General features: G+C 48.6%; 1 protein-coding gene across 1 annotated transcript in view; it reads right to left on the bottom strand.

Annotated features, from left to right (window-relative positions):
* LOC137571164 (uncharacterized) overlaps window positions 1-21,621 on the bottom strand; it is a 363,507-nt gene that overhangs the window by 283,723 nt on the left and 58,163 nt on the right. Inside the window, exons 3-4 of the mRNA XM_068279960.1 lie at window positions 16,620-16,905; window positions 16,094-16,236 (exon numbers count right to left, since the gene is read on the bottom strand). Of these exons, the coding sequence (XP_068136061.1) occupies window positions 16,094-16,236; window positions 16,620-16,905 (429 nt within the window). The remainder of the gene's footprint in view (window positions 1-16,093; window positions 16,237-16,619; window positions 16,906-21,621) is intronic.

Genomic DNA, 21,621 nt, shown 5'->3' with positions numbered 1-21,621 from the left:
CGGAGCCCATCTGTCTCCTCTAGAGTGCTACCGCTCTGTTACCACTACTATTACTACTTCCTACTTCCTGTCTGATCTGAGAATCAGGATGTTCAGAGCGAGTGGCTGCACTGTAGAAGAGACAGATGGGTTTCAGATGATGGGATCTCTATCGCTTGGATCATGGATAGGTGAGTGAGCGTTTGCCATCTGCTGTTAATCATTCTTGCTGCAGCTGTGGTTCTCTGTGGGAAGGGAGGGCGGAGTGGGCAGCGGCAGAGCGCACAGTAGCAGGAGGGGGACCTAGGAGGAGAGCCTGGCTCTGAAGACAATCACGGCATCATTTGAAAAGACAAGACAAATAACATTTATATCTCGCTTTTCTCCTGGCGGACTCAAAGTGCCAGAGCTTCAGCCACTAGGACGCGCCCTATAGGCAGTAGCAGTGTTAGAGAGACCTGCCTAAGGTCTCCTACTGAATAGGTGCTGGCTTACTAAACAGGCAGAGCCGAGATTTGAACCCTGGTCTCCTGTGTCAGAGGCAGAGCCCTTAAAGGGACTCCGAGCAGTGCCTGTGGGTATGCCTTTAAGCATACCCACATCTAATTAATTACATCTTCACACCTACCAGCATGATGTTTGTAATTATATCCCCCTGGGTTCCTTATATTTCATTGCATTGTGCTGAATCGAGCTGCCGACTTTGGAGAAAAGTCGTCCTGTGGCTGCGATTTCGATCGCGAAAATAGCGAAAACTAAAAGGCATAGGGCAGCCGTTTATATATCGTTGGAAAGAGGAGAAAGGGAGCTTTAAAATGATATGCATCTTTCCATAGTTACTGCACTGCTCAGAGTTCCTTTAACCATTAAACCTTCCAGCCACCGCTGACTGGATGGCGAGGGCTGGTTTATGTGCTGATGGGGCCCCTTTGACTCTGAATGGGGCCCCAAGCAACTGCTTTTGTTGCCTGGTTGATAATCCGGCCCTGACTGGGGCGCTATACTGGGGGGCTATACTGGGGCACTATACTGGGGCACTATACTGGCTATACTGGGGCACTATACTGGGGCACTATTCTGGCTATACTGGGGCACTATACTGGGGCACTATACTAGCTATACTGGGGGCTATACTGGGGCACTATACTGGGGCACTATACTAGCTATACTGGGGGGCTATACTGGGGCACTATGCTGGCTATACTGGGGCACTATACTGGCTATACTGGGGCACTATACTAGCTATACTGGGGCACTATTCTGGCTATACTGGGGCACTATACTGGGGCACTATACTGGCTATACTGGGGCACTATACTAGCTATACTGAGGCAACTAAACTCCCTACACTGGGGCAACTATGCTAGCTATGCAGCCGCACCCCAGCTCCCCCCCCCCCTCATAGCCTGCTGCGCACAGCACTGTCCACTAGGTCGCGCAAACAACCGGGGGCCGCAACCCCGCCCCTCCCCCCCCCCCCCCGCGCCGTTCCCCGGAGAAAAATTTGGTCAGGCAGTGTTCCCCGGGCCGGAAAAGGTTGGGAACCACTGGCTTAGATAAAGACAGTTTTGGGGGAGTTAGAGGTCCATAAGAAGCCCCTGCACCATAGACGCACCTAGGTTTAGTTTTTTTTTTTTTCCTGATTTTTGCCCTCTAAATCTAGGTGCGTCTTATATGCCGGAGCGTCTTATATTCCGAAAAATATGGTACATTATTTATATATATATATATATATATATATATATATATATATATATATATATATATATATATATATATATATATATATATTATATATATATATATATATACAATCTGTAGTTTCAGTATGAAGGAAGATGGTATGTTATTGTGTACGGTGGTGCTCATCTGGATTCCGGATATCCAGGCAACCCGGATATCTGAACTGTTTTCAACTATCTGACCGGATACGGATTCCGGATACCTGGGCCCAAATTCGGATAGCAAACTGCGGATATTTGGTCGCATACCCGGATATCCGTGGATATCTGGCGGATATCCGGATCCGAATACTGTAACTAAGAAGATGACATCATTGAGCCAATCAGAGGGCTCCTAGCCTAAGCCCTGGCCCCCAATCACAGAAGGGAACCCTGGCCAGCACCCCATGTGGGTGCCATGATGAGAAATCTCGTCCTGTGTGACTGCTCAGTCACTGAGAGACATGCTGCAGTGCTGCTGGCCTAGCAGTGCTGTATACAGTGATAAACCTAAAGCTGTTCAGTGATTAACCCCTTCACTATCACTACACTATTGTTAAATAATTTATTAATTGATGTCATTGTGTGACAGTCAGGGTGTGTGCTGCAGGCAGCTGCTATGTGTCTCTGTGTGTGCTGTGCACAGACCAGGCCAGCTGCTGCCTGCTGGCCAGCTATTAACCTTAGGTAGCTACAGTATAGGTTAGGTTAGGGATTAGGGGATAGGATTACTGTGTTATTGTGTAGTTAGTACTGTAGTACTGCAGTCAATGCTAGTAGTTGTTAGAGTAGTAGTACTGCTATGTTAGCTTTCTACAGAACTGCTGTACTGTGAGCAGTGCCAATGTGACAGCTAGTGTGCACTAGTGTCTTCTCCTCACTTGGCATGTGTCACGTGGCACTTGGAACGTGTCACGTGGCACTTGGCACGTGTCACGTGGCACTTGACACATGTCACATGTCACGTGGCACTTGACACGTGTCACGTGACACGTGCCAAGTGCCACGTGCCACGTGACACGTGCCAAGTTCTACGTGACACGTGCCAAGTGCCACGTGACATGTGCCAAGTGCCACGTGACATGTGCCACGTGGCACGTGTCAAGTGCCAATTGCCACGTGCCACGTCCGGCATGCTCCTGGCACACGTTACATCTGATGCTGCTGTTTTGCCCTGCTCCTGCTGCCTGTGCAGCTCCCACCGCCAGGGTGTCACAGGCCACTGATACCACCTATATTTAACCCAAAACACAATTGCTGCGTAATTTTTTGAAGGTGTCTTGGATAGAGATGTAGTGAACGGTTCGCCGGCGAACTGTTCCAGGTGAACTTTGGTGGTTCGCATTCGCCAAAAGAAGGCAAACTTTGGCGGAAGTTCGATTCGCCCCGTAATGCTCTATTGAGCAAAACTTTGACCCTCTACATCACAGTCAGCAGGCACATTGTTACCAATCAGACTGCACTCATTGCTGGAGCCCCCCCTTATAGAAGGCAAGGTCCTTGTGCCGTTTGACTCACTCGTCTGCCTACAGTAATTAGTTAAGGGACAGCTGCTGCCAGACTCTGCTAGGGAGAGTTTAATTTGGCTCTTGTAGGCTTGTTCCTTATATTACTCACTCCCTTCCTCCCTCGCCCCTCCTACCATTGGGAGGTGGGTCTCATCTGCCAGGGAATTATAGTATTTCAAAAGCCAGCTTACATCCCGTGGCTGGGAATTGAACCCAGGTCTCAGTGTGTGGTACGTAACTAACTTAACCACTTGTACCACCAACACTACATGCTGAAGCCAGCCTAGCATGTACTATTTATGCTCAATCCAAGAGAAAAATTAGGTTGCTTAAGGATTTGTAGCATAAGCCAACATTGGCTGGGAATTTAACCCAGGTCTCAGTGTGTGGTAGATAACTAAGTTAACCACTTGTACCTCCAACACTACTAGCTGAAGCTAGCCTAGCATGTACCATTTATGCTCAATCCAAGAGAAAAATTAGGTTGCTTAAGGATTTGTAGCATAAGTCAACTCACATTGGCTGGGAAATGAACCTAGGCTGGGCTAGGAATTGAACCCAGGTCTCAGTGTGTGGTACGTAACTAATTTAACCACTTGTACCACCAACACTACATACGGAATCCAGCCCAGCATGTACCATTTATGCTCAATCCAAGAGAAAAATTAGGTTGCTTAAGGATTTGTAGCATAAGCCAACTCCCGTTGGCTGGGAATTGAACCCAGGTCTCAGTGTGTGGTAGGTAACTAACTTAACCACTTGTACCACCAACACTACATGCTGAAGCTAGCCTAGCATGTACCATTTATGCTCAATCCAAGAGAAAAATTAGGTTGCTTAACCACTTGCCGACCGCCCACAGCCCATGGGCGGCGGCAAAGTGGACGCCTTAAGGACCGCAATACGCCTGACGGCGGCGGGTCCTTAAGGCGTGTCCGGGGAGCGATCGCGTCATCTATGACGCGCGCTCCCCGCGGCGAAAGGTCCCGCCCACCTTGCCCGATACCCCGCCGGCCAATTAGCAGCGCCGGCGGGGTTTAAAAATACGATCTGGCCAATAGTATTGTATAATACACTTTGTTTACGTAACAAAGTGTATTATACAGGCTGCCTCCTCCTCCTCTGCACGCATCTTCGCACGGATCTCGGAGGAGGAGGCAGCCCTGTTAGAGCAAGCACAGAACAGGTTTTTTACACCCACAGACCCCCCGATCGCCCACCCCAGCCTTCAGAACCCCCCCTGACCACCCCAGCAGACCCAAGTTTGCACCCAAGCACCCCCTAATAAACCTATCAATCACCCCCTGCCACTATCTGCCGACGCTATTATTTAGATTAGGTCCCTAACTGCCCCCTAGGGTCCCTTGATCACCCCCCCCTACCCTCAGATCCCCCCAGACCCCCCCCCCCAGCCCCCCACCCCTGTACACTGTATACTGTACTGCATCTGCCTCACCCACTGACCACCTGTCTATCACCTGTCTGTCACTTGTCTATCACCCCTTGTCACCACCACCCATCAGAGCAGACCCTAAACTGTCCCTTGGGGGCACCTGATCACCCACCCAGACCCCCAGATTGTCCTCAGACCCCCCCCCTGATAACCTCCCCAGTGCATTGTTTACATCTATTCTCCCCTGTAATCACTCACTGACCTCCCATCGGTCACCCTCTGTGTCTGCCACCCATCAGATCAGGACCCAATCTGCCCCGTGCGGGCACCTAATCAACCCCCCTCACCCTCAGATCACCCTCAGACCCCCCCCCCCCCAATCACCTTCCCAGTGCATTGTATTTGATTGTGCTGTCATATTGTGCTGTCATTGTATTTGATTGTCCCGTAATTGTATTTGATTGTCCCGTGATTGGCCTGTGATTGTCCCGTGATTGGCCTGTGATTGTCCCGTGATTGGCCTGTGATTGTCCCGTGATTGGCCTGTGATTGTCCCGTGATTGGCCTGTGATTGTTCTGTGATTGTCCCGTGATTGTCCCGTGATTGTCCCGTGATTGGCCTGTGAGTGTCCCGTGATTGTCCCGTGATTGGCCCGTGATTGGCCTGTGATTGTCCCGTGATTGGCCTGTGATTGCCCCGTGATTGGCCTGTGATTGGCCCGTGATTGGCCTGTGATTGTCCCGTGATTGGCCTGTGATTGGCCCGTGATTGGCCTGTGATTGGCTTTGATTGTCCCGTGATTGGCCTGTGATTGTTTCTGATTGCTTCTGATTCCCCACTCGCCACCACCCCCTGTCACTATCCTAGTGATCTAAAAACAGTGATCAGTGGAAACTGTCACTTTTTTAGTATCACTAGTATTAGCAGTTAGGCCAGTTAGCTAGGCCCCTTTGTTAGTGTCAGTTAGTGCTCAGCCCACTGCACCACAGTCACTAATTAGCGTCATCACTGTCGCTAATCAACATTGTTACTATATAGTATCTGTAAGTGATCATTACTGATCGCAGTCAGATCTATTAGGGTCACTAGGATCCACTAAAAAACGCAGTGTTTGCCCGATCAGGTCTGATCGCTCGCCTGCACTTGCGTTCAGCCCACCCCACCGCAGTGACAGAATTTTTTTTTCTGATCACTGCAAAAACCACTGTACACTAGCTGTGCACTGTAAACATCAGTTTTGATTTTTTTTTTAATCAAAACTCAGTGATCACAGCTTTCTACCGCTCAAATACTCCCTTTCGCTAAGTAGGTGCTCTTTTTTCTGGGTAGTCTCAGAGGAATACCCCCTAAATTTAGCAGTCCACCATGGCAAAAAAGGGGTATTCCGATGATGAGGTTCTCAGGTACATGGCCCAGTCGGATGAGGACGATTGGGACGAACCATTCGACGAATCATCTGGGTCAGAGTTTGTACCTGAATTGAGCAGTGGCTCACTGACCGATAGTGATGACGAGGTTGAGGTCCCGGCTAGAGCCAGCCGTACCACACCCCATGTCGTTGGACCGCAGGTGGCGCAGGATCAGCCTCAAGGGCAGCAGAGTGGTGCTCGTGCTGGTCTGAGATTTCATGGTGGGGCAGGCAGCACAGCATCTCCTGGACCTAGAACCAGTACTTCCGTACACCCTGGTGAAGTGGCGAGCACCAGCGTGGAAGTTGAAACTGGTTCGGTGGCACGTGTAGTAACACCCCAGTCGCAGCCATCAAGTAGACGGGCCTGTACTACCCCTAGTTTACCAGAGGTGCTGGCAAATCCAAATTGGCAATCCCCTGATACCGCCGCACCCGTACTGCCCCCTTTCACCGCCCAGTCTGGAGTCCAGGTGATGACAGATAATCTAGGATCGCCCCTAGACTTTTTTTATCTGTTCATAACCCAGGATCTCTTAGACCTAGTCGTGGCAGAGACCAACCGTAAAGCCACACAATTTCTAACCGCCAATCCGAATGTCTTCCTTGCCCAGCCATTTCGGTGGAAACCAGTCCAAGTTTCCGAACTTAAAATTTTTTTGGGCCTTCTCTTAAACATGGGTCAAATCAAACAAAATGTGTTGCGGTCTTATTGGTCTACAGACCCATCACAACATGTTCCCTTGTACTCTGCTGCCATGTCCAGGACACGATTTGAGAACATCCTGCGCTTCCTGCACTTCAATGATGATGAAACCTGTCATGAAAGTGACCACCCTGCTTTTGACCGGCTCCACAAAATGCGGCCCCTCATAGACCACCTGTCATCAAAACTTGCAGATGCTTATACCCCTGAACAGCAAATCTGCGTAGATGAGTCCCTCATACGTTTTACCGGGCGCCTTGGCATCAAACAGTACATCCCAAGCAAGCGCGCCCGGTATGGGGTGAAACTGTATAAGCTCTGTGAAAGGGCCACAGGCTATACATCTTATTTTAGAGTCTATGAGGGAAAAGACTCCAAATTGGAGCCGGTCGGATGCCCTGACTACCTGGGGAGCAGTGGAAAGGTTGTGTGGGACTTGGCGTCACCCTTGTTCCAGAAGGGGTACCATCTTTATGTGGACAATTACTACTCAAGTGTGGCCCTCTATCAGCACTTAAAGTTAGAAGGAATCCGATGCTGTGGCACCGTGCGGCATAGTCGCCGGGGCTTCCCCCAACGGCTCATTACCACCAAACTTCAACGGGGGCAGAGGGCCGCATTGAGTGCTGACGACCTGCTCGCGGTGAAATGGAAGGACAAGAGGGACGTTTACTTTCTGTCCACCATTCACGCAGACACGACAGTCCAAATTCAACGGCGAACTGAGGTCATTGAAAAACCCCTTGTCGTCCACGAGTATAATACCAACATGGGAGGGGTGGACTTCAATGACCAGAGGTTAGCGCCCTATTTACTTTCCCGCAAAACAAGGCGCTGGTATAAAAAAGTGTCCTTTTATTTAATTCAATTGGCAGTTTACAACAGCTTTGTTCTCTACAGTAAGGCTGGGAGAACTGGATCGTTTCTACAATTTCAGAGACAGATCACTATGGAACTCCTGTATCCAGGAGGTGCCCGGGCCCAACCCCAAGATGCAACTAGCAGGCTGCATGGAAGGCATTACGCCTATCCGATTCCAAGTACCCCAGGTCACCGAATCCGAAGAAAACGCTGTCGTGTCTGCAGCAGGGCTGGAACAAGGCGTGACACCACTGTTTATTGTCCCCGCTGCCCTGACCAGCCTGGACTATGCCTAGGGGAGTGTTTTGAGAGGTACCATGAGCAGGTACACTATTAGAGAGTAGGGAACTACAGACACAGCGGTAGGCACACAAGGGTCTCTCAGTGCTATTTCACACTGCTGCGATGCGTTAGGGCAAAATGCCTAGCGAAAGTCACACTTTGCGGTCCCCCCCTACGCCGGAAGTGCTTGACTTAACACTAGTGCATGCCTACGTTACTGCGTGGCTTCTGTGGCAATTTCGATCGGCCCGGAAGTCATGTTAGTCTATGGCGACGCAGTTCATTACTAGGCCGAATGCTACTCTTGTGGTATTCCCTGAAGGTCTGTTTTGGACGATACGGTGCGGCGGGCTCGACCCACCGGATATGTCAATATGCAGTGTGAAACCAAACATCTGGTTTTGAGAGAGCGTAATACACAGGGCTGCCAGAAACCTCTCCTTTCACTTGGGACAAAATGCGTAATGTACTTCGCCACAACTCTGTGCGATTTGCACTTCGCACATTGTCCCATGGGGGAGGAGAGGTTTGTCCTCGGGAGGTAAGTTAAAAAAAACAAAAAAAAACAAAAAACAGGTAAGCAAAGAAGCTAATGTTTAGTTTGCAATGTTAAGGTTTTTATTAAAAAAGTTCAGTTTATTAATGTTAATGAAGTAATTGCTTTGCTGCTTGCCTGTTTTTTGGTTTTTTTTTGTATTTTTTTTCCTTTTTCCATCCAATAACCTTCCAGGTGGACCGAGCGAACGACTAACCAGCTGCAGCACTGATGGTGCATCCTGACAGAACATTGCGCGTCTGTCAGCTTACACATAAGTCGGTGCATGCAGCGCTGCAGGACGAGATTTCTCCTCCGCAGTCAAAAAGATACGTTTGCCGAGGCATATGGGCCGAGGAGTGGTGTTGGGGATTCATATGCTTTGGCAAACACTTTGTATCAAAAAAGAACTCTAGCAATGATTTGTTCATCCACATCGATCGGTGTGAATGGATAAATCAGGTTTGCCAGGGCATACGAGCTGGTGGGTTTGGATTTTTGGGGCGGCAGCTCCTATGTCCTGGCAGACGCCTTCTCCTCCTTTTTGTATTGTTTTGTCTTTTTTCTTCTCTCTTTTTTCTATCCAGACCGACCAATCAGCTGCAGCACTGATGGTGCATCCTGACAGAACAATGCGCGTCTGTCAGCTTACACATAAGTCGGTGCATGCAGCGCTGCAGGACGAGATTTCTCCTCCGCAGTCAAAAAGATACGTTTGCCGAGGCATATGGGCCGAGGAGTGGTGTTGGGGATTCATATGCTTTGGCAAACACTTTGTATCAAAAAAGAACTCTGGCAATGATTTGTTCATCCACATCGATCGGTGTGAATGGATAAATCAGGTTTGCCAGGGCATACGAGCTGGTGGGTTTGGATTTTTGGGGCGGCAGCTCCTATGTCCTGGCAGACGCCTTCCTCTTTTTTTTTTTTTTTTTTTCTCCAAAATTTTTTGGCAGATATTTTTTCATCCACATTGATTGATTGTTTGACGTTAATTTTTCCTTTCAGCCCACAGTGCATTACCCTTATGCCCAATATAAGGAGTATAGCAGAAACTCCTAATACTGGCCATACATGTAATGATTGCAGAGACCCTAAAATGCCAGGACAGACCCCACGAATGATGCCATTTTGGAAAGAGGACACCCAAAAGTATTCCGTGAGGTGCATGGTGAGTTCATAGAATGTTTTATTTTTTGTCACAAGTTAGCAGAAATTGTGGTTTTGTGTTTTTTTTTTGTTTTTTCACAAAATGTCATTTTCCGCTAACTTGTGACAAAAAATAACATTTTCTATGAACTCACCATGGCCCTCATGGAATACCTTAGCGTGTATTCTTTCCAAAATGGGGTCATTTGTGGGGTTTGTTAACTGTCCTGGCAAGTGGGCGGGGTGCTAAATTTTGAGCACCCCTGTAAAGCCTAAAGGTACTCATTGGACTCTGGGCCCCTTAGCGCAGTTAGGGTGCAAAAAAGTGCCACACATGTGGTATCGCCGTACTCGGGAGAAGTAGTACAATGTGTTTTGTGGTGTATTTTTACACATACCCATGCTGGGTGGGAGAAATACCTCTGTAAATGACAATCTTTTGATTTTTTTACACACAATTGTCCATTTACAGAGTTATTTCTCCCACCCAGCATGGGTATGTGTAAAAATACACCCCAAAACACATTGTACTACTTCTCCCGAGTACGGCGATACCACATGTGTGGCACTTTTTTGCACCCTAACTGCGCTAAAGGGCCCAAAGTCCAATGAGTACCTTTAGGATTTCACAGGTCATTTTGCGGAATTTGATTTCCAGACTACTCCTCACGGTTTAGGGCCCCTAAAATGCCAGGGCAGTATAGGAACCCCACAAATGACCCCATTTTAGAAAGAAGACACCCCAAGGTATTCCGTTAGGAGTATGGTAAGTTCATAGAAGATTTTATTTTTTGTCAAAAGTTAGCGGAAAATTGATTTTTATTGTTTTTTTCACAAAGTGTCATTTTCCACTAACTTGTGACAAAAAATAAAATCTTCTATGAACTCACCATACTCCTAACGGAATACCTTGGGGTGTCTTCTTTCTAAAATGGGGTCATTTGTGGGGTTCCTATACTGCCCTGGCATTTTAGGGGCCCTAAACCGTGAGGAGTAGTCTGGAAATCAAATTCCGCAAAATGACCTGTGAAATCCTAAAGGTACTCATTGGACTTTGGGCCCTTTAGCGCAGTTAGGGTGCAAAAAAGTGCCACACATGTGGTATCGCCGTACTCGGGAGAAGTAGTACAATGTGTTTTGTGGTGTATTTTTACACATACCCATGCTGGGTGGGAGAAATACCTCTGTAAATGACAATCTTTTGATTTTTTTACACACAATTGTCCATTTACAGAGTTATTTCTCCCACCCAGCATGGGTATGTGTAAAAATACACCCCAAAACACATTGTAATACTTCTCCCGAGTACGGCGATACCACATGTGTGGCACTTTTTTGCACCCTAACTGCGCTAAAGGGCCCAAAGTCCAATGAGTACCTTTAGGATTTCACAGGTCATTTTGCGGAATTTGATTTCCAGACTACTCCTCACGGTTTAGGGCCCCTAAAATGCCAGGGCAGTATAGGAACCCCACAAATGACCCCATTTTAGAAAGAAGACACCCCAAGGTATTCCGTTAGGAGTATTGTAAGTTCATAGAAGATTTTATTTTTTGTCAAAAGTTAGCGGAAAATTGATTTTTATTGTTTTTTTCACAAAGTGTCATTTTCCACTAACTTGTGACAAAAAATAAAATCTTCTATGAACTCGCCATACACCTAACGGAATACCTTGGGGTGTCTTCTTTCTAAAATGGGGTCATTTGTGGGGTTCCTATACTGCCCTGGCATTTTAGGGGCCCTAAACCGTGAGGAGTAGTCTGGAAATCAAATTCCGCAAAATGACCTGTGAAATCCTAAAGGTACTCATTGGACTTTGGGCCCTTTAGCGCAGTTAGGGTGCAAAAAAGTGCCACACATGTGGTATCGCCGTACTCGGGAGAAGTAGTACAATGTGTTTTGTGGTGTATTTTTACACATACCCATGCTGGGTGGGAGAAATACCTCTGTAAATGACACTCTTTTGATTTTTTTACACACAATTGTCCATTTACAGAGTTATTTCTCCCACCCAGCATGGGTATGTGTAAAAATACACCCCAAAACACATTTTACTACTTCTCCCGAGTACGGCAATACCACATGTGTGGCACTTTTTTGCACCCTAACTGCGCTAAAGGGCCCAAAGTCCAATGAGTACCTTTAGGATTTCACAGGTCATTTTGCGGAATTTGATTTCCAGACTACTCCTCACGGTTTAGGGCCCCTAAAATGCCAGGGCAGTATAGGAACCCCACAAATGACCCCATTTTAGAAAGAAGACACCCCAAGGTATTCAGTTAGGTGTATGGCGAGTTCATAGAAGATTTTATTTTTTGTCACAAGTTAGTGGAAAATGACACTTTGTGAAAAAAACAATAAAAATCAATTTTCTGCTAATTTTTGACAAAAAATAAAATCTTCTATGAACTTACCATACTCCTAACGGAATACCTTGGGGTGTCTTCTTTCTAAAATGGGGTCATTTGTGGGGTTCCTATACTGCCCTGGCATTTTAGGAGCCCTAAACCGTGAGGAGTAGTCTGGAAATCAAATTCCGCAAAATGACCTGTGAAATCCTAAAGGTACTCATTGGACTTTGGGCCCTTTAGCGCAGTTAGGGTGCAAAAAAGTGCCACACATGTGGTATCGCCGTACTCGGGAGAAGTAGTACAATGTGTTTTGGGGTGTATTTTTACACATACCCATGCTGGGTGGGAGAAATAACTCTGTAAATGGACAATTGTGTGTAAAAAAATCAAAAGATTGTCATTTACAGAGGTATTTCTCCCACCCAGCATGGGTATGTGTAAAAATACACCCCAAAACACATTATAGTACTTCTACTGAGTATGGCAATACCACATGTGTGGCACTTTTTTGCACCCTAACTGCGCTAAGGGGTCCAAAGTCCAATGAGCACCTTTAGGCTTTACAGGGGTGCTTACAATTTAGCACCCCCCAAAATGTCAGGACAGTAAACACACCCCACAAATGACCCCATTTTGGAAAGTAGACACTTCAAGGTATTCAGAGAGGGGCATGGTGAGTCCGTGGCAGATTTCATTTTTTTTTTGTCGCAAGTTAGCAGAAATGGAAACTTTTTTTTTTTTTTTTTGTCATTAAGTGTCATTTTCCGCTTACTTGTGACAAAAAATAATATCTTCTATGAACTCACTATGCCTCTCAGTGAATACTTTGGGATGTCTTCTTTCCAAAATGGGGTCATTTGGGGGGTATTTATACTATCCTGGAATTCTAGCCCCTCATGAAACATGACAGGGGGTCAGAAAAGTCATAGATGCTTGAAAATGGGAAAATTCACTTTTTGCACCATAGTTTGTAAACGCTATAACTTTTACCCAAACCAATAAATATACACTGAATGGGTTTTTTTTTTTATCAAACACATGTTTGTGCACATTTTTCGCGCTGCATGTATACAGAAATTTTACTTTATTTGAAAACTGTCAGCACAGAAAGTTAAAAAAATCATTTTTTTGCCAAAATTCATGTCTTTTTTGATGAATATAATAAAAAGTAAAAATCGCAGGAGCAATCAAATAGCACCAAAAGAAAGCTTTATTAGTGACAAGAAAAGGAGCCAAAATTCATTTAGGTGGTAGGTTGTATGAGTGAGCAATAAACCGTGAAAGCTGCAGTGGTCTGAATGGAAAAAAAGTGCCTGGTCCTTAAGGTTTAGAAAGACTGTGGTCCTCAAGTGGTTAAGGATTTGTAGCATAAGCTAACTCACATTGGCTGGGAATTGAACCCAGGTCTCAGTATGTGGTACGTAACTAACTTAACCACTTGTACCACCAACACTACATGCTGAAGCCAGCCTAGCATGTACCATTTATGCTCAATCCAAGAGAAAAATGAGGTTGCTTAAGGATTTGTAGCATAAGCCAACTCACATTGGCTGGGGATTGAACCCCTGCTGGGCATTGAACCCAGGTCTCAGTGTGTGGTAGGTAACTAACTTAACCACTTGTACCACCAACGCTACATGCTGAAGCCAGCCTAGCATGTACCATTTATGCTCAATCCAAGAGAAAAAAATAGGTTGCTCAAGGATTTGTAGCCAGGCATGGCCTTGCCTTTTGTGTTCAACAGTTGTCCAAAGAGAACCCCAGATAGCCAGGTAGATTCATCTCTCTCTCTCTCTCTCTCTCTCTCTCTCTCTCTCTCTCTCTCTCTCTCTCTCTCTCTCTCTCTCTCTCTCTCTCTCTCTCTCTCTCTCTCTAGTAGGGATGGTCAAATTGTATTTTCCTGAATTTTTAGGCGGAATTGGTTGGAACGGAATTGCTTTTTCAATCTGGCGGAATTCCGAAATTGCCTGTGAAATTCTGCCGGTATCCATTGATGGTTTTAAGCTGAAAATTCAGTTCAATGGCATCAAGTCCTAGAGAGAGAGAGAGAGCTATTTTTTCTCTTGGATTGATCATAAATGGTACATGCTAGGCTAGCTTCAGCTGGTAGTGTTGGTGGTACAAATGGTTAAGTTAGTTACGTACCACACACTGAGACCTGGGTTTAATTCCCAGCCAATGTGAGTTGGCTTATGCTACAAATCCTTAAGCAACCTAATTTTTCTCTTGGATTGAGCATAAATGGTACATGCTAGGCTGGCTTCAGCATGTAATGTTGGTGGTACAAGTGGTTAAGTTAGTTATGTACCACACACTGAGACCTGGGTTCAATTCCCAGCCAATGTGAGTTGGCTTATGCTACAAATCCTTAAGCAACCTAATTTTTCTCTTAGATTGAGCATAAATGGTACATGCTAGGCTGACTTCAGCATGTAGTGTTGGTGGTACAAGTGATTAAGTTAGTTATCTACCACACACTGAGACCTGGGTTCAATTCCCAGCCAATGTGAGTTGGCTTATGCTACAAATCCTTAAGCAACCTAATTTTTCTCTTGGATTGAGCATAAATGGTACATGCTAGGCTGGCTTCAGCATGTAGTGTTGGTGGTGCAAGTGGTTAAGTTAGTTACGTACCACACATTGAGACATGGGTTCAATTCCCAGCCAATGTGAGTTAGCTTATGCTACAAATCCTTAAACAACCTAATTTTTCAGTTGGATTGAGCATAAATGGTACATGCTAGGCTAGCTTCAGCTGATAGTGTTGGTGGTACAAGTGGTTAAGGTAGTTACCTACCACACACTGAGACCTGGGTTCAATTCCCAGCCATGGTATGTAAGCTGGCTTCTGAAATACTATAATTCCCTGGCAGATGAGTCCCTCTGGTAGGAGGGAGGCGGAAGGGGAGGAGGGCTTTTAATTGAACATTGACCTTAAAATAGGGGTTTATGTGAAATCTAGATTTTTGCCTGGGCCTTTTGATGTGTATTTCACTCAATCATGTCTTCCTCCAGGTATTAGATCTCTTGAAACATGTTTTCTATCATTTTTCCAGCCGGTAGAAATTTTTGTAAATTTTAAAGTTCGCCTCCCCATTGAAGTCTATTGCGGTTCGCGAACTTTTTCGCAAACCAAACCTTCCGCGGAGGTTCGCGAACAGGGTTCACGAACCAAAAATTGGAGGTTCGCGACATCACTAGTCTTGGACTTTGAACACAATGTGGCCTGCACGAACGCTGTCTGGAACCTAGGCCTCATGTCAATTGACAGCCTTTTTTGGGGGGGAGGGGGGGAATTTTAAGTCCCCACATCATCAATTAGTGTTTCCCTTTAAAAAACTAATGGTCATACATGCCTCATGTACCTTAACCCTCTGGGCGATACAATTATATCGCCCAGGAGGTGGCGCAGCACTATTTTTTTAAAATTTTTATTTTTTAAATCATGTAGCGAGCCCAGGGCTCGCTACATGATAGCCGCAGCGCAGCGGCATCCCCCCACCCACTCCGATCGCCTTCGGTGATCAGAGTAAGCAGGAAATCCCGTTCAGAACGGGATTTCCTGCTGGGCTTCCTCGGTCGCCATGGCGACGGAGCAGGATGACGTCACCGACGTCATGGACGTCGTGACGTCAGAGGGAGTTCTGATCCACCCCTCAGCGCTGCCTGGCACTGATTGGCCAGGCTGTGCAAGGGGTCGGGGAGGGGGGGGGCTGCGCGGCACGGCGGGTAGCGGCGGATCGGTGGCGAGCGGAAGTTACACGCAGCTAGCAAAGTGCTAGCTGCGTGTAACAATAAAAAATTATGCAAATCGGCCCACCAGGGCCTGAGAAGTCCTCCTGCGCGACATACCCCGAGCTCAGCTCGGGATTATTGCTCAGGAGGTTAAAAAACGTTTTTCAAGCAATTTAAAGGCCACTTCCGGTTTTTATATCCTGATATCCAAATCCGCCCGGATACTGAGGTTGGATATCTGATTCAGATTGGAAAATTTTGAACTCGGATATCTGACCCGGATCGGTTATCTGGGTATCCGGATCCAAATCGGATCCAAATTTTGAAAAGGGGTATCCAAGCACCCCTGATTGTGTATAAGGCATCTAATGAGTTCTGTTATGTATATTATATATTTTGTGTTTTTATGTGGTGACGTCCAGCAACCATGGCTCCATCATTTCCTATTGAAGTACTCCACTTACCAAGGGGTACACCAAACACCTGTACTTCACACAGGGTGAGGGGTTGCTGCTTCCCTCTAATGATGATTTTCACATATCTGCCAACCATATTACACTGGAAAGTCAGAGCGCCACTGTTCTGTATATAGTAGATCTCTGCACAGCTGTAAAAAAAAATAATAAAGGCAAGTCAATAACCCCATGTGTAGTAAGTGTAGATAGGGCCCAATTGGCCTCTTTAGGAGCGGTCATACTGACTTTTAAATCGTAGTAGTTTGGTGTCACACAGCTGCCACCAGCACACAGCCAGTGGAGTTGGGAACTGAATTACTAAAGTATATCCTAATGCTTAGGGACAGTTTCCCAGATGTTTCTATCTCTATTTCCCTCCACCAGTGTATAATTCTTTAATTGGGCTGAATAAGAAGTACTGACAGGCAGCAAGTGGTCTTCTTACCACTGAAACAGCCCCGGGGAGCCAGGTCAATATACTAACTACTGACTCTCTTACCATAAAAGTAAAAGCTACATGAATAGTAATAGTTACCTAGGATTATTATTTCCATTGTTTTCCACATAATTCCCAATAAGGATACTGGCGCCAGTCAGCTGTTCCCAGCAGCAGTCACCTCTATTGGTGATGACGACTTTGGAGATTGTATGGGGCTGCAGTAAGTCCACCTTCCACCAGGGGGAGACATCATTTCCGGTGTGGGCACAGGAGCCGAAATGGTAATTATTGTCCAAGTTTCCATCAATGGCCTTCTTGGCAGAGGTCAAGCCATCGAGGGTAGAGGACTGTGTTGCTACACCATTGGGGGCAACATTTTCCCCTGTGTTAATAAAATACAACCAGATAAACATTAATACATTTTGGGGAAACATTGATGTTAACTTTTTATACTGATATCGGAATGTAACAATCAGCGGTGAGGCAGCTGCGGTGAACTGCGCTACCACCGCAGCTACCTCTGCCGCTCTGCCTAGTGACTCTCCCGCTCCTCGTGCGTCTAGCACGCCGAGGACGGGTCTTTCTGCAGCACATAAGGTTGTATTAGCGCGTGCGCACGCTCATAGACAGGACCTTTATGCGGGGAGGAGGCGCCGTCCGCTGACCGGCCGGTCGGCTGACATCACAGGACACGCCAGCCATTTTCCATTGGCTAATCAGTGTGGGCATGCCGTCAGGGTCTCCTCCGCTTCTTAAGCTCAGCAGATTCACTTGCAACTTGTCTGCTGTTGAGAATACTTCGTGTTAGCGCTCAGACCTTTGTCAGTTCCCAAGTGTGTTAGAACCGGCAGGAGACGGGAATTCACACTTAGTTTAGGATCTGTTGATAGTTGTAATATTATCCTCATTACCAGGCTCGGACAGAGCCGCCGAACCACCGACGGTCCCATCGGTGGGCCCCGACCCGACTGCCCCTCCTCCTGACCTGGGGGCCCCTAGAAGGCGTGCGCTGCATGGGAGAGCCGGGGAGGGCAGCCCGACTGTTTTTTTTTTTTTTTATGTCCCTTAAAAAAAACTATTTTCCCCGGGGGGGGGGGGGGCCCTCCTATCCTCCCCCTCCCTCACCTCGGAGGGCCCCCCTCCTGTTACGAGCGGCGGCGGTTACAGCAAAGTTCCTGCGAGGTATAGCAGAAGATAGAGGTCCAGCTGCCTCCCGGGCTACGCTGTCTCCTCTATGCCGCTCGCACTGCTTCCTGGTTTAGTGCGAGCGGCATAGAGGAGACAGCGACTGGGAGGCAGCTGGACCTCTATCTTCTGCTATACCTCCCCGGAAGTTTGCTGTACCCGCCGGCCGCCGCTCGTAACAGGAGGGGGCCCTCCGAGAGTCCGAGGTGAGGGAGGGGGCCCCCGGGGAAAATAGTTTTTTTTAAGGGAAAAAAAACAAACAAAAAAAACAGTCGGGCTGCCCTCCCCGCGGCTTGTAAGGAGGGGGGACACCCAGGTGAGGGGGAGCATAGGAGTCGGGGGCCCCCACTGGCTACCCACCCGGCTACCTAACTGCCCACCCTCCCACCCGGCTACCTAACTGCCCACCCTCCCACCCTTCTGCCTACCCTCCCACCCTTCTGCCTACCCTCCCACCCGGCTACCTAACTGCCCACCCGGCTACCTAACTGCCTACCCTCCCACCCGGCTACCTATCTACCCACCCGGCTACCTAACTGGCTGCCCACCCGGCTACCTATCTACCCACCCAGCTACCTATCTGCCTACCCTCCCACCCGGCTACCTAACTGCCCACCCGGCTACCTAACTGCCTACCCTCCCACCCGGCTACCCTTCTGCCTACCCTCCCACCCGGCTACCTAACTGCCCACCCGGCTACCTAACTGCCTACCCTCCCACCCGGCTACCTATCTGCCCACCCGGCTACCTATCTGCCTACCCTCCCACCTGGCTACCTAAATGCCCACCCGGCTACCTATCTACCCACCCAGCTACCTATCTGCCTACCCTCCCACCCGGCTACCTATCTGCCCACCCGGCTACCTATCTACCCACCCGGCTACCTATCTACCCACCCAGCTACCTATCTGCCTACCCTCCCACCCGGCTACCTATCTGCCCACCCGGCTACCTATCTACCCACCCAGCTACCTATCTGCCTACCCTCCCACCCGGCTACCTATCTGCCCACCCGGCTACCTATCTACCCACCCAGCTACCTATCTGCCTACCCTCCCACCTGGCTACCTAACTGCCCACCCGGCTACCTAACTGCCCACCCAGCTACCTATCTGCCCACCTGGCTACCTAACTGCCTACCCTCCCACCCGGCTACCTAACTGCCCACCCAGCTACCTATCTGCCTACCCTCCCACCCGGCTACATAACTGCCTACCCGGCTACCTATCTGCCTACCATGCCATGGGCGTCCCTACATAGGGCAAAATGGGGCATGCGCACTCCCCTGGCTAGCTGCTGCCCCCCCCTAGCTACCCGGACGTGGCTGGCCCGCCCGCCCTGGGGTGGCAGCGGAGAGAGAAAAGAAGCGGCAGGCACAGCGGCGCTGCCTGCCGCATCACTTAATTCTAAAGGGGGGAGCGAGAGAGGGGGAGCCCCAAGGTGAGGGAAGGGGGAGGGGGAAACGTCCTCCCTTCCCCACCGCTTCTCTTCTCTCTCCGCTGCCACTGAGGACACCTATAGATCTGGCTATTTAAACTGGGGACACCTATAGACCTGTCTATCTATACTGGGGGGCCCTGTCACTACCTAAACTAGGGGCTCCTGTCACTATATACACTGGGGGGGGGTCCCTGTCACTGCATACACTGGGGGGCTCCTGTCATACCTAAACTGGGGGTACCTGTCACTAACTGAACTGGGGGGGCGCCTGTCAATACCTGAACTGGGGGCACCTGTCACTACCTGAACTGGGGGGCACTGTCACTACCTAAACTGGGGGCTCCTGTCACTACATACCCTGGGGGGCACCTGTCACTACAAACACTGGGGGCTCCTGTCACTACATACCCTGGGGGGCACCTGTTACTACCTTAACTGGGGGGCACCTGTCACTACAAACACTGGGGGCTCCTGTCACTACCTAAACTGGGGGGTATCTGTCACTAACTAAACTGGGGGGCTCCTGTCGCTACCTAAACTTGGGGGTCCTGTCACTACCTAAGCTGGGAGGCTCCTGGTGCTACCTAAACTAGGGTGCACCTGTCACTACCTAAACTATCCAGGCCAGCCCAGCATCACCACCAGCCAACCAGCCCAGAATCACTGTCAAAAAAGCCACAGCATCACCACCAACAGTCAGGCCAACATTTACTTCAACCAGCCAAGTACAGCCCAGCATCACCGCCAGGCCGGCCACAGCATCACCGCCAGGCCTTTCAGCCCACACATCATCCCCAATCCAGCCAAAAACAGTATTGCCTGGCACAGCAGCCAGTAGAGGAGAATTCAGAAGCCAGGTGAGAGGTGTCTACCATATTAAGTGGGCATTCTGCCTATTTATGTGAAATGCTGTTTATTTATGTGCCTCATGACTGCTGAATTTGTCTTGTTGGGGGCCTCATGGTTACTGAATTTGTCTTGTTGGGGGCCTCATGGTTACTGAATGTCTTGTTGGGGGCCTCATGATTGCTGAATTTGTCTTGTTGGGGGCCTCAAGATTGCTGAATTTGTCATGTTGTCATATTTGTCATATCTAACCTATGCTGAGTGAAACTATTCTGGCTACCTATATTAGCCCACTGCCTTACTGTTACAGTTACATTACAATTACCCCCCACCCATGTGATGTCATGTCCACACCCATTTTTTTTGTCGCTGCGCGCTTTGCTTTTTTGGGGGGGGGGGGGGGGTGTTGGTAAATTATCCGCACCGGGTGTCAAACACCCTAGCTACGCCACTGGAGGGGGGCACAGCTTGGAAGGGGGGGAATTGGGCACAGAGCGGCGGGGAGGGGGGGAAAGCGTCCCCCCCTCCCTCACCTAGGGCCCCCCCCCCCCTTCCGCGCACCCCCCTCCTCCAGAAGTGCAGCCAGCAGCGAGCGGAGAATAGCTACAGAGATGATGCTATCTCCGCTCCGAGTCCGCATGCCGCTGCCCTGCTGGTCTCTGACTGTAGTGTGTGACGCTGTCCAATCACGTTCTCGCAGTACTTCCTGCTAGAGCGTGATTGGACAGCGTCACTACAGGAGACAGAGACCAGCAGGGCAGCAGCGGCATGCGGAGCGGAGATAGCATCATCTGAAGCTGGTAAGCTATACTCCGCTCGCTGCTGGCTGCACTTCTCGAGGAGGGGGCTGCGCGGAAGGGGGGGCCCTAGGTGAGGGAGGGGGGGAGGCTTCCCCGCTGATCTGTGCCCTCTGCCCCCCCTTCCAAGCTGGGGGGGACTTGCATTGTGTGGGGGTATCTCTGCCACCAACCTGATTGCATTGTGTGGGGGTATCTGCAGCCAACCTGATTGCATTGTGTGGGGGTATCTGCAGCCAAACTGATTGCATTTTGTGGGGGTATCTGCAGCCAAACTGATTGCATTTTGTGGGGGTATCTGCCGTCATCCTGATTGCATTTTGTGGGGGTATCTGCCGTCAACCTGATTGCATTTTGTGGGGGTATCTGCCGTTAACCTGATTGCATTGTGTGGGGGTATCTGCCGTCAACCTGATTGCATTTTGTGGGGGTATCTGCCACCAACCTGATTGCATTGTGTGGGGGTATCTGCCGTCAACCTGATTGCATTTTGTGGGGGTATCTGCTGCAATTTGACTACTTGATGAATTATCATGAGGCATGTAACTACTTGAATATACAATGTATCTGGTCGGACCTAATCTCTGTGAATAACGCCGCTACTTATTTTGTGTTTTGTATTTTTTTTTTTTTAAGTCTGCCCATGACTCATCATGACCACGCCGATGTTCCAGTGCATGGTGACACCCATTTAGTTTCGCATTTAGACATATCCCTATTGGAGACTGTCCTCAGAATTGCTCACAATCTATTCCCTACCATAAAGTCATGCAAAATTTCTAAAGTACATGTGTATGTGAGCCCAAAATGGGGGGGGGGGGGGGGAGGGA

Source organism: Hyperolius riggenbachi, chromosome 4 (genome assembly GCF_040937935.1).
Source record: "Hyperolius riggenbachi isolate aHypRig1 chromosome 4, aHypRig1.pri, whole genome shotgun sequence".
NCBI classification, from domain to species: Eukaryota; Metazoa; Chordata; class Amphibia; order Anura; family Hyperoliidae; genus Hyperolius; species Hyperolius riggenbachi.
Note: the sequence above shows the minus strand (reverse complement) of the source record. Positions and strands in the feature narration are given on the sequence as shown.